We start from the raw sequence: 16,837 nt of genomic DNA, 5'->3' as shown, positions 1-16,837 counted from the left end.
AAGGTTATGATTACACTGGCTCATGCAAAAGTGTTATCTTGTGAGTGGCAAATTGACCATTAATAAAATACCATTTAGAAAGGATAAGGCACCATGGTTTTTGTTTTTATTCTATGATACCCATCTGAGATGCATCGGAGAGAGGAGTTTTAGAGGAGGAGAGAGACCCCTGGAGGGGAAAAGGGAGAGATCCATCCATCCATCCATCCATTTCCTTTGGACAGCAGTAAATTGGAATCACTTGCAGAATTGAGCAATAGTGATTCATGGGGGAAATTCATCATCAGACACTGAAAACAATTCTGGGACTGAGATCAGCGATGTGCGAACTTGGCGCTCTATTTCAAATTTCAGTGTTTTTGGTTTGATTATATTATTGAATTACATTTATTATTATTATTATTTGTATAATTATTTATTATATTATAATTTATATAATTTATTTTTATATTTATTTATATTATTATTATATTTATTTATATAATTTATTTATATTATAATTTATGATTTCGTGTTTCAAATTTTGATACCCGGGATGTTTACTAGACTCTTGTTTTTTAAGATTTAAGTGAGATATTCCTAAGAATTACAGACCTACAATATAAAACAACAGATTTCCATGCAAAACAACCACTTTGACATTCAAAAATATAGATTAATTAGACTATCAGGGATGTTAAAATAACAAAGTTCTCATACTTAACAATGGTTTTGCACAGAGCATCTCTGATCCTTCTCTTCTCGTGTCCCCCGCTGGTGCTTTCTGCTCCTCCCCCTTGCTGAGCACCCCCAGAGCAAGTTGCTTTCTCTGGGGGCACTCACGCATGCTCACTCCCAAGCCACCTCTGTGTCTCTGTAAGACACACAGAGCACGGCTTGGCCCCGCCACCCTGCTCCCTCCTCCCTGGCTGTGATTGAAAGCAGCCAATGGCTTCCCCTGTTGTGTCTGTGCCAATAAGAAGGGAGAGACCCGGGAGAGCTGCTCTCGCCCACATCGCTGGATCGAGATTTGGCTCAGGTAAATATTGGGGGGGGGGGGGGACCTTTTTACCTTTTATGCATATATTACATGAAGATAAAAAAACCTTCACCCTTTAGAACCACTTTAAGAACTTTATTTTTATTCACATTTATTGTACTGTGGCATTGTTGAAGACTTTATTTTGTAATCTAATTTTCTGTACATTTCTTGCAGCACATTTTATAAACTGTTGTGTCAATCATTAGGCCTTATTTCTAAATGCTCTAAATGATCCATTCTTAACCAGGGTTCCTCCAGAGGTTGCTGGGGGTTCCTTGAACTGTAGCTGATTGACCTCCCATGTGCTGGTGCCTGCATGATTCTGGGGCCAAAGCCACTTGGCAGATAATTTAGCTGGAATTTCACCACTGCAGGGGGTCCATTTTTTCCACTGACCATCAATGTAAAAGGCATTTTTCCCACAAACCAACAATGAATTTATATTAGTAGAGCTTCCCCAAGACCTGGAAATAATTTCACAGGTTCTTTTGGGTTAAAAATATTGAGAAAGGCTGCTCACAATAATATTTAGAGGAATCCCTGCTCTTTGAACAAGTGCTACTATATTGTAAATCCCTTGCATACCCCTGTGTGGTATGGCAGCATGTATTAGAGACATTTCTTAAAGTCAGAATTGGCACACCACTACCGTAAATGCAGTTTACTGCTTACTGTAAATGCAGCATCAGGGGCAGACTGACCATTTGGAAACTCGGGCACTGCCCGAGGGCCCGGGGTCAGTAGGGGGCCCCATGAGATGCCCCTGGTACCTTTTTCATAGGCTTTTTTGAGTTTGGGCAAGGACACAGGGGCCCCATGATCCCCTATTGCCCGGGGGCCCCATGAGTTGTCAGTCCGCCCTTGTGCAGCATGTTTCTGTTAAAACACATGGTGGCAGATACTGATTGTGTAGGGGTTAGTCGACGTCTGTAACCATCACTCTCAGTCTATTGGCACTTAAATCATAGTCCCATGGGTCGGAACAGAGTGAGGTTGAGAGTGCCATCATCACACACTGGTGACAGCAGCAGGTTAGTGACTATGGTCACATATCTGTGGCAGTGGCTGAGATCTCAAAACTGACTTCCATCACATCACATCCACTGTGCAAAAGATGGAAAAATGAAGGGCCTCATACTCTACCTAAAATGTACCACTTTATTTTTGTTTTCCACAAAAAGTCACTAAAAATATCTAAGCCTGAACTCTGCACTCTGTACACAGCACATCCCTAAACTCTGCACTCTGTACACAGCGCACTCCTGAACTCTGCACTCTGTACACAGCGCACTCCTGAACTCTGCACTCTGTACACAGCGCACTCCTGAACTCTGCACTCTGTACACAGCGCACTCCTGAACTCTGCACTCTGTACACAACACACTCCTGAACTCTGCACTCTGTACACAGCGCACTCCTGAACTCTGCACTCTGTACACAGCGCACTCCTGAACTCTGCACTCTGTACACAGCACATTCCTGATCTCTGCACTCTGTACACAGCGCACTCTTGAACTCTGCACTCTGTACACAGCGCACTCCTGAACTCTGCACTCTGTACACAGCGCACTCCTGAACTCTGCACTCTGTACACAGCGCACTCCTGATCTCTGCACTCTGTACACAGCACACTCCTGATCTCTGCACTCTGTACACAGCACATTCCTGATCTCTGCACTCTGTACACAGCACACTCCTGAACTCTGCACTCTGTACACAGCGCACTCCTGATCTCTGCACTCTGTACACAGCGCACTCCTAAACTCTGCACTCTGTACACAGCACACTCCTGATCTCTGCACTCTGTACACAGCGCACTCCTGATCTCTGCACTCTGTACACAGCACACTCCTGATCTCTGCACTCTGTACACAGCGCACTCCTGATCTCTGCACTCTGTACACAGCACACTCCTGATCTCTGCACTCTGTACACAGCACACTCCTGATCTCTGCACTCTGTACACAGCACACTCCTGAACTCTGCACTCTGTACACAGCGCACTCCTGATCTCTGCACTCTGTACACAGCGCACTCCTGATCTCTGCACTCTGTACACAGCGCACTCCTGATCTCTGCACTCTGTACACAGCGCACTCCTGATCTCTGCACTCTGTACACAGCGCACTCCTAAACTCTGCACTCTGTACACAGCACACTCCTGATCTCTGCACTCTGTACACAGCACACTCCTGAACTCTGCACTCTGTACACAGCGCACTCCTGAACTCTGCACTCTGTACACAGCACACTCCTGAACTCTGCACTCTGTACACAGCGCACTCCTGAACTCTGCACTCTGTACACAGCGCACTCCTGAACTCTGCACTCTGTACACAGCGCACTCCTGAAATCTGCACTCTGTACACAGCACACTCCTGAACTCTGTACGTAGCAAAATCCCAAACCCTGCACTCTATACAAAATACATTCCTGAACCCTGCACTTTGTACATAGAGAACCCTAGATACAACCAGCCCTTTCTGGGCAACCATACTGCTGATGCAGCCAGCAATGAAATTGAGTATGACACTCCTGCTTAAAAGAAATAAATGCAAGCTCAAAAGCCATGATCTTCTTCATAACTCAGAGTTGCATTCTTAAATAATTCAGCATGTTTCAGTAGCGGAATCTGTGAGAATATTATAAAAAAGGATATTTTAAAATGCCGATAGCATTGGAGGGTAACCACATTTTCTTTCCTGTCTGACAGTTACACATTCGCAGATGTCGAAAAAAACACGGATCAGGTCTGGAAATTCTACCGATTTGGTCTCATTAAGGAATATAATGAGAGTCCCGCTGCTCCTCCTCCATTCATCCTACTCACTCACTTATATATTCTCCTGAAACACGGCATTTGTAGATATCAAGCCAGGGGCCACAAAGTTCTAAGTAAGTGTGCTAATAAAGCTAAACCCAGACCTAACCACCGAGGCCTCTGCCATTGTGCTCCTTCCATGTGGGAGCTGGTTTGGGATGACCAGATGTTTGGGATAAACCAAACATCAAACTTGGGATAAGAAGCTACAGTTGCATGATGGGGCATAAATGCTATTCTGGACTCCTGAAGCTTTCAGTCATCAATGTTCGCATTCAAATTTCTCCCAACACATTTGTGTTCCTTCTTGATTGTACAGAACACATGGACATCTGTACACAGGGCCGCTAATAAGGGGGTACCTCTGGGCCTCCTGTAGGGGGCCCTGGCCCTGTCACTTTGATAGAAGGGCCCAGCAAGCTGGCAGATCCAGGTTTCTGCATGCTTACTTTAGCAGCCAATAGTACTGCTTATCTAAGTATGGGGGTGGGACAAGACAAATGCACTGCACTGGCTGCAGCAACAGTTGCTCCTCCTCCCACCCATCCTTAGCCAATCCGCAACCCCCTCCCACCTTCTCCAGCTTGCCACATTTGACTGTATATGGAAGATGCTGTTGGCTGGAGCAGGGCTGAATGGGGGTGCTGGGAGGGGAGACACAAACCTGAAGCCCAGGACCTACAAGAAGAAGGCACAATCAGAAACAATGGTGTCACTGATCACTTGTAATGCTGGCCGATCTTATCCATGTGTGCAGGCAGCGTGCAGCTTATGCAGGCCACAGACGGGTCGTTTATCGGACAAATTTTTGTCCGCACGAAAAATCGGCCGATATTCACGCCGTTAGTGGGGCCAGTTCATATGCCGTTTTTTAATGGATTTTCTCGTTTATTTTTATCGGTTATGCTGGAAAATCCACGAAAACCGGGCAATGGGCTGGTCCCGCTAACGATGTGAATATCGGTCGATTTTTCGTGGACAATGGTGGCAGCATTGGCAACGGCACGGACCAATTTTTCATTTATCGTCTGACAATTCGGCCGATAAACGACCCATCTATGGCCAGCCTAATGCAGGCCATAGATGGGGAGAAAGACGGCCGATCTTTCTTTAAAAAACGAAAAATCGGTCGTTCAATTGGCTGACGTTACCAGGAATGGTAAAAAAAAAAAAAATCGGCCGATTTTCATCCCGTCTACAGCCGGCAAAAAGTGTCCCTGCAGAGAGCTCCGCTATTTAATTGACAGTTCTTTGACATTTATAGAGGCTGCAACATTGTATCTATTTGTATCCATTTCGGATACAGATGTTTTTATTCGGAAACAAATAGATACATTGTTGCAACTGATATAAATGACAAAGAACTGTCAAAGAAATAGCGGAGCTCTCTGCAGGGACACTTTTTGCCGGACTGGAATTCTTCTTCTTCCTCTTCCTTTTTCTTCCTCTTCTTCTTCTTGCTTCTTTCTTCTTCTTCTTCTTCTTCTTCTTCTTCTTCTTCTTCTTCTTCTACTTCCTCTTCTTTCTCATCTTCTTTTTCTTCCTCTTCTTTTTCTTCTTCTTCATCATCCTCTTCTTCTTCTTCCTCTTCTTCATCATCCTCTTCTTCTTCATCCTCTTCTTCTTCTTCTACTTCTTCATCCTCTTCTTCATCTTCTTCATCCTCTTCTTCTTCTTCATCTTTTTGTCTTCCTCTTGCAGGTCTGTGCTCATGCGCAGATTTTTTATCGGTAAAAAGATTGGCCGATTTGCCTATCATCGCCGCAAAAATTGGCAGATCGGCAAAATCGGCCGATTTTTTTCAAGCTTTACCGATAAAAAAAATCTGCCAAAATACCGAAAAACGGCCGACCTATTAACCCACTAACGATCCGAAAATTGGCCGATTTTGACCCATCTATGGCCAGCATTACACAAGATACATACAAGCCTCCCCTCTTTCTTATCTCACTCCTTATTCTTTTTTCATAACTGCCTAATCTAACCTGCACCTGAACACACACAGAAGATCTGCGGCATTACAAGTGATCAGTGGCACATGGTTGGACACATTGTTTGATATTGGTTTTTGAGGATTTACTGCTGGTTATGGCTAGTAGCTTCACAGATTCATGAACTGTTTACTGTCCTGCACGGCTCCCGACCAGTTGTCTGTTTCTTAAGGCTGCAAGATTGGAAGTGCTGCTACCTTCTGTCACTTGTACTTTGTAAAGAGGATTTATGACTTGATCTTGCAGAGCTGGTTTAAGAAGAGTGGAGCAGCCCTGCAATATTATACACTTTTACACTGGGTTCAGGCATCATTGCACAAATTCAGTCTTTGACAGTCTCCTGTACTATATCTGCAGTCTCTGACAGTCTCCTGTACTCTTAGATTGTAAGCTCCAAGGAACAGGGCCCTCCTAACCCTCTTGTATTGATCTGCATTGTCTCCCTTTATATTGTAAAGCGCTGAGCCAACTGTTGGCGCTATATAAATCCTGTATAATAATAATAATAATATCTGCAGTCTCTGATCATATCCTGTAGTATGTCTTCAGTCTCTGACCATCTCCTGTAGTGTGTTTGCAGTCTCTGACCATCTCCTTTAGTGTGCCTGTAGTCTCTGACAATCTCCTGTAGTATGTCTGCAGTCTCTGACCATCTCTTGTACTATGCCTGCAGTCTCTGCCTGTATCCTACATCTGCATTCTCTGACCATCTCTTGTACTATGTATGTAGTTGCTGACTGTCTCCTGTAGTATGTCTGCAGTCTCTGACCATCTCCTGTACTATGTCTGCAGTCTCTGACCATCTCCTGTAGTATATCTGCAGTCTCTGACCATCTCCTGTAGTGTGTCTGCAGTCTCTGACCATCTCCTGTAGTATGTCTGCAGTCTCTGACCATCTCCTGTAGTGTCTGCAGTCTCTGACCATCTCCTGTAGTGTGTCTGCAGTCTCTGACCATCTCCTGTAGTGTGTCTGCAGTCTCTGACCATCTCCTGTAGTGTGTCTGCAGTCTCTGACCATCTCCTGTAGTGAGTCTGCAATCTCTGACCATCTCCTGTAGTGAGTCTGCAATCTCTGACCTTCTCCTGTAGTGTGTCTGCAGTCTCTGACCATCTCCTGTACTGTGTCTGCAGTCTCTGACCGTCTCCTGTAGTATATATGCAGTCTCTGACCATCTCCTGTAGTGTGTCTGCAGTCTCTGACAATCTCCTATAGTATGTCTGCAGTCTCTGACCATCCCATGTAGTGTGTCTGCAGTCTCTGACCATCTCCTGTAGTGTCTGCAGTCTCTGACCATCTCCTGTAGTGAGTCTGCAGTCTCTGACCATCTCCTGTAGTGTCTGCAGTCTCTGACCATCTCCTGTAGTGAGTCTGCAGTCTTTGACCTTCTCCTGTAGTGTGTCTGCAGTCTCTGACCATCTCCTGTACTATGTCTGCAGTCTCTGACCGTCTCCTGTAGTATATATGCAGTCTCTGACCATCTCCTGTAGTGTGTCTGCAGTCTCTGACCATCTCCTGTACTATGTCTGCAGTCTCTGACCATCCCATGTAGTGTGTCTGCAGTCTCTGACCATCTCCTGTAGTGTGTCTGCAGTCTCTGACCATCTCCTGTAATATGTCTGCAGTCTCTGACCATCTCCTGTAATATGTCTGCAGTCTCTGACCATCTCCTGTAGTGTGTCTGCAGTCTCTGACCATCTCCTGTAGTGTGTCTGTAGTCTCTGACCGTCTCCTGTAGTGTGTCTGCAGTCTCTGATCGTCTCCTGTAGTGTCTGCAGTCTGACCTTCTCCTGTAGTGTGTCTGTAGTCTCTGACAATATCCTATAGTATGTCTGCAGTCTCTGACCAGCCCCTGTAGTGTGTCTGCAGTCTCTGACAATCTCTTGTACTATGTGTGCAGTCTCTGCCTGTATCCTACATCTGCAGTCTCTGACCATCTCTTGTACTATGTATGTAGTTGCTGACTGTCTCCTGTAGTATGTCTGCAGTCTCTGACCATCTCCTGTAGTATGTCTGCAGTCTCTGACCATCTCCTGTAGTGTCTGCAGTCTCTGACCATCTCCTGTAGTATGTCTGCACTCTCTGACCATCTCCTGTAGTGTGTCTGCAGTCTCTGACCATCTCCTGTAGTGTGTCTGCAGTCTCTGACCATCTCCTGTAGTGAGTCTGCAGTCTCTGACCATCTCCTGTAGTGAGTCTGCAGTCTCTGACCTTCTCCTGTAGTATGTCTACAGTCTCTGACCTTCTCCTGTAGCGTGTCTGCAGTCTCGGACCGTCTCCTGTACTGTGTCTGCAGTCTCTGACCGTCTCCTGTAGTATATATGCAGTCTCTGACCATCTCCTGTAGTGTGTCTGCAGTCTCTGACAATCTCCTGTAGTATGTCTGCAGTCTCTGACCATCCCATGTAGTGTGTCTGCAGTCTCTGACCATCTCCTGTAGTGTGTCTGTAGTCTCTGACCGTCTCCTGTAGTGTGTCTGCAGTCTCTGATCGTCTCCTGTAGTGTCTGCAGTCTGACCTTCTCCTGTAGTGTGTCTGTAGTCTCTGACAATATCCTATAGTATGTCTGCAGTCTCTGACCAGCCCCTGTAGTGTGTCTGCAGTCTCTGACAATCTCTTGTACTATGTGTGCAGTCTCTGCCTGTATCCTACATCTGCAGTCTCTGACCATCTCTTGTACTATGTATGTAGTTGCTGACTGTCTCCTGTAGTATGTCTGCAGTCTCTGACCATCTCCTGTAGTATGTCTGCAGTCTCTGACCATCTCCTGTAGTGTCTGCAGTCTCTGACCATCTCCTGTAGTATGTCTGCACTCTCTGACCATCTCCTGTAGTGTGTCTGCAGTCTCTGACCATCTCCTGTAGTGTGTCTGCAGTCTCTGACCATCTCCTGTAGTGAGTCTGCAGTCTCTGACCATCTCCTGTAGTGAGTCTGCAGTCTCTGACCTTCTCCTGTAGTATGTCTGCAGTCTCTGACCTTCTCCTGTAGCGTGTCTGCAGTCTCGGACCGTCTCCTGTACTGTGTCTGCAGTCTCTGACCGTCTCCTGTAGTATATATGCAGTCTCTGACCATCTCCTGTAGTGTGTCTGCAGTCTCTGACAATCTCCTGTAGTATGTCTGCAGTCTCTGACCATCCCATGTAGTGTGTCTGCAGTCTCTGACCATCTCCTGTAGTGTCTGCAGTCTCTGACCATCTCCTGTAGTGAGTCTGCAGTCTCTGACCATCTCCTGTAGTGAGTCTGCAGTCTCTGACCATCTCCTGTAGTGTCTGCAGTCTCTGACCATCTCCTGTAGCGAGTCTGCAGTCTCTGACCTTCTCCTGTAGTGTGTCTGCAGTCTCTGACCTTCTCCTGTAGTGTGTCTGCAGTCTCTGACCATCTCCTGTACTATGTCTGCAGTCTCTGACAGTCTCCTGTAGTATATATGCAGTCTCTGACAATCTCCTGTAGTGTGTCTGCAGTCTCTGACCATCCCCTGTAGTGTGTCTGCAGTCTCTGACCATCCCCTGTAGTGTCTGCAGTCTCTGACCATCTCCTGTAGTGTCTGCAATCTCTGACCATCTCCTGTACTATGTCTGCAGTCTCTGACCATCTCCTGTAGTATATCTGCAGTCTCTGACCTTCTCCTGTAGTGTGTCTGCAGTCTCTGACCGTCTCCTGTACTATGTCTGCAGTCTCTGACCGTCTCCTGTTATATATATGCAGTCTCTGACCATCTCCAGTAGTGTGTCTGCAGTCTCTGACAATCTCCTGTAGTATGTCTGCAGTCTCTGACCATCCCATGTAGTATGTCTGCAGTCTCTGACCATCCCATGTAGTGTGTCTGCAGTCTCTGACCATCTCCTGTAGTGTGTCTGCAGTCTCTGACCATCTCCTGTAGTGTCTGCAGTCTCTGACCATCTCCTGTAGTGTCTGCAGTCTTTGACCATCTCCTGTAGTGTCTGCAGTCTCTGGCCATCTCCTGTAGTATGTCTGCAGTCTCTGACCGTCTCCGGTAGTGTGTCTGCAGTCTCTGACCATCTCCTGTAGTGTGTCTGCAGTCTCTGACCATCTCCTGTAGTGTGTCTGCAGTCTCTGACCGTCTCCTGTAGTGTCTGCAGTCTGACCTTCTCCTGTAGTGTGTCTGTAGTCTCTGACAATATCCTATAGTATGTCTGCAGTCTCTGACCAGCCCCTGTAGTGTGTCTGCAGTCTCTGACCATCTCCTGTAGTGTGTCTGCAGTCTCTGACAATATCCTATAGTATGTCTGCAGTCTCTGACCATCCCATGTAGTGTGTCTGCAGTCTCTGACCATCTCCTGTAGTGTCTGCAGTCTCTGACCATCTCCTGTAGTGTCTGCAGTCTCTGACCATCTCCTGTAGTGTCTGCAGTCTCTGGCCATCTCCTGTAGTGTCTGCAGTCTCTGGCCATCTCCTGTAGTGTCTGCAGTCTCTGGCCATCTCCTGTAGTGTCTGCAGTCTCTGACCATCTCCTGTAGTGTGTCTGCAGTCTTTGACCATCTCCTGTAGTGTGTCTGCAGTCTCTGACCGTCTCCTGTACTGTGTCTGCAGTCTTTGACCATCTCCTGTAGTGTGTCTGCAGTCTCTGACCATCTCCTGTAGTGTGTCTGCAGTCTCTGACCATCTCCTGTAGTATGTCTGCAGTCTCTGACCATCTCCTGTAGTATGTCTGCAGTCTCTGACCTTCTCCTGTAGTGTGTCTGCAGTCTCTGACCGTCTCCTGTAGTGTGTCTGCAGTCTCTGACCTTCTCCTGTAGTGTGTCTGCAGTCTCTGTCTCCTGTAGTATGTCTGCATTCTCTGACCATCTCTTGTACTTTTTTTCTTATCTGGCGCACAGGCTGATTTGCACCACATGCTGGAGTCGCATATGTCAATGGTAAAATTAAGGACCTTCCTCCTTTAGAAAGTAAGTGCTGAGGATAGGGCAGCTCAGTCTTAGGGAAATAGCAGCAAAACAGTGGCAGGCTCAGGCTGGCAGCTACCATCATTATCATCAGTGCAGCAGGCAGTGGCAGAGCAGTGGCAGAGCAGAGGCAGAGCAGTGGCAGAGCAGTAGCAGAGCAGAGGCAGAGCAGTGGCAGAGCAGAGGCAGAGCAGTAGCAGAGCAGAGGCAGAGCAGTGGCAGAGCAGAGGCAGAGCAGAGGCAGTGGTCAATCTCCAGGAGTCAGCACACAGAGGGATCATCTGCAGAAAATTCTCACAAAAGGTACAGTGAGATCAAAGTGTGCACTTACCTTTCCCCCATACCCTGCTGTTGCACATGATGAATTGTACAGTCAGCAGCCAAATGTTATTATCATCATCATCATCACACAGTACAGGAGGGGCCATGCGTGGGGTCAAGGGCAGGGTTGAAAGGGGCCCCATCAGGTAGGCTATCCAGTGCCACATTATTTCTAAAAGCGGCCCTGTCCATACACTATTGACATTATTGTAATAAAAGCTTTGGATAACGACACTGATGATGCCACTTTCTACCTCCTGCTAGAGTTGGAGCTGGAAGAAGAAAAAGAAATCTCGTTGCTCTCATGGGAGATCATCATGAAGGACGACTACGAACAGATGAAGAAACAACAAGAAGCTGAAAGGTAAGATATGTCATCTCTGCTGCCCTGCTTGCTGCAAAATTCATGGGTAACTACAGAGAGTGCTTTCATTTAAGACACTGGTGGGCCCAGGGCTGACTTATTCCCCTGTCAATATTAACATATTAGCTGCCAGGACATGTGCTGTGAATTGTTTATGGACTTTTAATGAACTACCCCTTCCCTATGTACATTTTTGCTAACTATACAGTAAGTCAGCCTTTTTCAACCAGGATGCCTTGAGGTTTCCTCAGGGGTACCTTGGACAAATGTGTAAGAACTGGCCAAACCTTGTATACTAGCCAGCGGGTGGATCAAGCCTGCCTTTTATTTACACAAAGCCGCAGGTTTTCATTGTACATCATTACGACCTTCTAGCCGCCAGCATCCTGACAACCAATGGCATCATCAGTTGATAAGGAGGATGTTGTTTTCCTCCACAGCATCCTTGTTTTTCCCTCCCCTTCCCCTCTCCATCAGTGCTGGGGTCACATTAGCTCAGTGAAGGAGAAAAAACCGAGGGAGAAGAGAAACATTGGAATAATAGTCAGTACCAGTGTGCAAAAGTGTATTTGTAAGAATAAATCACCTCAAATGTAGGGTGTTCTACATGTGTGGATGTTACTGCGTTACACAGAACTAATAAAATAGTTTATAAAATTTTAGAATGGGGTGCCTCAGGACTGTCCATAATTTTAAAGGGTGCCTGAAGACTGTCCATAATTTTAAAGGGTGCCTGAGGACTGTCCATAATTTTAAAGGGTGCCTCAGGACTGTCCATAATTTTAAAGGGTGCCTCAGGACTGTCCATAATTTTAAAGGGTGCCTCGGGGCTGTCCATAATTTTAAAGGGTGCCTTGACTGGAAAAAAAATTTGAGAAACACTACAGTAAGTTATTACCATTTACTATTCTGGGTTAGGCATGCTCTTGGCAGAGTATGGTCTGGGTATAGTTATAGTCTTTTTATATGTAAAATGTCATGGAAAAGTACAGGGATGAGGGAGGCTGGCTAATATGCAGGGTAACGTGTCTGTCTCACGTCTTTGGGAATCAATCGGCATGCTAGCCAGTTGTCACAAGAACCCCACCTTCCCCAGTCTGAAGACAGGTAACAACCATAAAACAGCATGCACATTCTGATAGCCCACAGCAGAAAGTTACTAGCGACTAGCTAGCCAGAGACAGGACCTTGTTTGGTGGCGGAGAAATGAAGGTAGACCTTTTTAGAGGAGGCAAAAGCAAACATCAAAGCTCACAATACCTCTGGCCACCACAGGAGGAGACTTCCAAATCCTGCTGGCTGACCACACATGATCAAATATATACCTATGCAAAAGTTTTAGGCAGGTGCTCAAACGCTATAAATTAAGAATGTTTTTAGAAATAGAAGTATTAGTAGTTTTTGATTATCAATTAACAAAATGGAAAGTACACGAACAGAAGAGAAATTCAAATCAAATCAATATTTGGTGTGACCACCTTTGCCTTCAAACCAGCATCAATTCTTCTAGGTACACTTGCACACAGACTTTGAAGGATCTTGGCAGGTAGGTTGTTCCAAACATCTTGGAGAACTAAGTACAGATATTTTGAGGATGTAGGCTGCCTCATATCCTTCTGTCTCTTCATATAATCCCAGACAGACTCCATTATGTTGAAATCAGAGCTCTGTGGGGGGCAAACCATCACGTCCAGGTCTGCCTATTCTTTACACTGAAGATAGTTTTTAATGACATTGGCTATATGTTTGGGGTCATTGTCCTGCTGAAGAATACATTTGTGGCCAATCACACGCCTCCCTGATGGTATGGCATGATGGATATGTATTTGCCTGGATTTCTCAGCATTGAGGACACCATTGATCCTGACCAAGTCTCCAACTCCATTTGCAGAAATGCAGCCCCAAACTTGCCAGGAACCTCCACCATGCTTCATTGTTGTTTGCAGACACCTATTATTGTATTGCTCTCCAACCCTTCGGTGAACAAACTGCCTTCTGCTACAGCCAAATATTTTAAAATTTGACTCATCAGTCCAGAGCACCTGCTGATGTTTTTTCTGCACCCCAAATCCTATGTTTTCATGCATTGTTGAGTTACTTAGCCTTGTTTCCACATTGGAGATATGGCTTTTTGGCCGCAATTCTTTAGTGAAGACCACTTCTGGTCAGTTGAACAATAAATGGGTGTACCTGGTTCCCACTGGTTTCCACCAGGTCTGTGCTGTTGCCACTGTTGGACATCTTCTGATATCGAAGGAAAGTAAGCATGATTTGTCTTTCATCTGCTGCATTAAGTTTCTTTGGCCAACCACTACGTCTACAGTCCTTATCATTGCCCGTATTTTTGTGCTTCTTCAAAAGAACTTGAACAGCACGTCTTCAAACCCCAGTCTGCTTTGAAATCTTTGCCTGGGAGAGACCTTGCTGATGCAGTATATCTACCTTGTTGTGCTCAGTCTTGCCATGGTGTGTGACCTGTGACTACTGATGGACTGAATACCCCTCTGTTTGGTTCACGGTCGCACATTCAAACCTACAGAATGTTCGAATGTGAACTTCAAACACGAACAAATTACTGAGCGGTATCTTACTACATCTGAGATATGAGGTGGAAAGATACGCTCAATTACTAAAATACATGAGTTATATTATTAAGTCATATTAGTAGTGAAACATTCATTATTGTTTCAGCTGTCTGTGGGGTTCCCCGCTGACAGCTGAATGTAAAATTAATTGTCGGCATTGCCTGACAATTTAATAAAAAAAAAAACAACGTGGGGTCCCCCCCCCCTCCCGTCCATACAAAGCCCTTTGGGTCTGGTATGGATTTTGAGGGGAACCCCCCACGCCAAAATTTTAAAAAGAAATAGCATGGGGGTCCCCCCCCAAAATCCATACCAGACACTTATCCGAGAATGCAGCCCAGCAGATCAAGAAAGGGGGGAGGACGAGCGAACGCCCCCCTCCTGAACCGTTCCAGGCAACATGCCTTCGACATGGGGGGCTGCTTTGGGGCAGAGGGTGCTCCTCCTCCCTAAGGCACCTTGTCCCCATGTTGATGGATACAAGGGTCTCTTTCCCACAAACCTGGGCTGTGGTTGTGGGGGTCTGTGGGCGGGGGGCTTATTGGCATCTGGTAGCCCCCTTTAACAAGGGGGTCTGCAGATCCCGCCCCCCACGTGAATGAGTATGCAGTACTACCTATTCACATGCTTGCACGCAAAGGCGAAAGCACGTGTCGGCCCAACACGCACACAAACTGTGATCGTCCCACACATGTGAGTTATCACCACAAAGGTCAGGCCATGGGCACTAATTCTAGTAATATACCTCCTCTGTAAATCTAAAGTGGTAACCTGTAAAGGCTTTTAAAGCGTTGCCTATGGATAGTAAAATGTACATCGTTTATTGCCGTTGCACAGGCGTGCATAGTTTTAAAGAGTGACATGCTTGGTATCTATTTACTCAGTGTAACGTCACCTTTTATATTTAAGAAAAAACTAGATTATGTTTTGTAGGGTTTTTTTGCATTAAAATTCAAAAAAGATATTTTTTCCCCAAAAAAATTGCATTTAAAAAACTATTGCGCAAATACCGTGTGACATAAAAAAATTGCAAAACCCACCAATTTATTCTCTAGGGCCTCTGCTTTAAATAATATATAATATATAATGTTTGAGGGTTCTACGTAATTTTCTAGCAAAAAAAACAGTTGTCCATCATTATTCGCACACAATACTGTCTGTCGGGGGATCGCCGCGGCGCTGGTCTCGGCACAGGCACAGTGCACCGCCCTGTGCAGGGACATAGGCACTAGGGCTTGGCCGACTGCGGCGATCAAGCTCGCGCATGCGCAGTAGAGGCCGCGGGCGTGCGCTTGGCACCAATGACAGCGCAGGGCGCAATATTTAAACAGCCCTGAGCTGTCATTCAGTGCCTTCTGGTCTATCCTGTATCCTGTATTTGCGAACCTGTTTTTTGTAAGTTGCTGACCCGGATTGTACCTGACCCTGCTGTATTCTCCTGCTCAGACCCTTGCTTTGCCTGACCTCTCTCCTGGATGCCCCCTATTGGACCTGACCTTCTGTTGCTGACCTGGCGTGTGACCTGACTATTCTCTGCCCGCTGCTTTGTACCGCACCATCCCCATAGTTACCGACCCGGCCTGCCTGACCTTGTACATGCTCAGCCATCCATCCCAACGGGGTCTCCCGACCTCCTCATATCAGGCTCTTCCCCGTGGGAGCCCCTGGCGAATACCCCTACCACTGACGGGTGTCCTCAGTAGTCACGACCTGGTCTCAAGGTACTCCAAGTCCATCCCCACCATCAGGGGCCCTGGTGAACAAGTACTCTGGGGCTTAGATTCCATGCGCTGGGGACGCCTGATCAGTGGAGTGCTAGTGGTACCGCCCTTACAGTACCAGAAGGCCATGACTGAGCCTAGAGGAGGGCCCTCCCCGCTGGAGGATATTTGCAGGCATCTATCTACCTTCACGCAGGCCATAGCGGCCCTGCAGGACAAATGTATGCAGCTGGAAAATCGTTTCCAGACCTGCTCCATATCTGACCCTGCTCCACAGGCCCCGGTTTCCGCACCCCCCAGCCTCGGTGGCTCTTGGACCACCTTCTGGGGCTTCCGCCCCGCTGCCTATGGCAAAACCCCGAGTACCTTTACCGGAGCGTTTCCATGGGGACCGCACACGCTTCGTGAGTCCCACGGGGACCGCAGGTCTTTTCGTGAGTCCTGCCTCCTGTTTTTTGAACTACAACCCCGCACCTTTCTAACTGAATCTGTGAAAGTGGGATTTATAATCTCACTGTTGCAGGGTGAACCCCAAGACTGGGCCCATCGGTTAAGGGGAAACAATCACCCTCACCTGGGAATGGTCAATTACTTTTTTGAAGCGATGGCCATCCTGTATGATGACCCACAGCGGGCAGCCTCTGCCGAAGCAACCCTATACACGCTCTGACAGGGCCGTCGGGTGGCAGAGGAATACGCCTCTAAATTTAGGCATTGGATGGGGGACACACGCTGGAACGAGTTCGCTTTGCTGCACCAGTTCCGCATGGGTCTGTCAGAACCCCTAAAGGATGAGCTGGCCCGGGTGGAGGTTCCCGAGTCATTAGAGGACCTAATTGCCCTGACGATAAAAATAGACCGAAGACTGCGGGAACGCAGGTTTGAGACGTCCGGCCAGGGTCGCGGAAATACCTGGGGTCCATTCCAAGGCCCCAGCCAACCAACCAGACCAAGTGTCCAGAACCCACCTCCAGGAGATGTTCAAGAACCCATGCAACAAGGCCTGGCTCGGGGGGCGCATGCGCGGCCAGGATCGATGGCGGCCGCACTTTAAGTGAGCTCCGCTCATCCCCGGCCAGTAAAGACTCACCCGACAGCCGCTTCCACTCCTCT

At 47.0% G+C, this 16,837-nt stretch overlaps 1 protein-coding gene and 1 long non-coding RNA gene across 3 annotated transcripts in view; one reads left to right on the top strand and one right to left on the bottom strand.

The window, feature by feature from the left end:
* LOC149435690 (uncharacterized) overlaps positions 1–16,837 on the bottom strand; it is a 262,780-nt gene that overhangs the window by 6,288 nt on the left and 239,655 nt on the right. The gene's annotated exons all lie outside the window — the stretch shown is intronic.
* The window catches only part of LOC149435693 (transient receptor potential cation channel subfamily M member 2-like), a 322,316-nt gene that overhangs the window by 193,575 nt on the left and 111,904 nt on the right, over positions 1–16,837 (top strand). For both annotated transcript variants that reach the window (XM_089662482.1, XM_089662483.1), the window contains 2 exons: positions 3,735–3,916; positions 11,319–11,418. In XM_089662482.1, the coding sequence (XP_089518608.1) occupies positions 3,735–3,916; positions 11,319–11,418 (282 nt within the window). The remainder of the gene's footprint in view (positions 1–3,734; positions 3,917–11,318; positions 11,419–16,837) is intronic.

This window comes from Staurois parvus, unplaced genomic scaffold, assembly GCF_062004578.1.
Source record: "Staurois parvus isolate SC_StPar_1 unplaced genomic scaffold, SC_StPar_1.0 ptg001481l, whole genome shotgun sequence".
NCBI lineage: Eukaryota > Metazoa > Chordata > Amphibia > Anura > Ranidae > Staurois > Staurois parvus.
The sequence above is the reverse complement of the archived record's forward strand: the minus strand, read 5'-3'. Positions and strand labels throughout refer to the sequence as shown.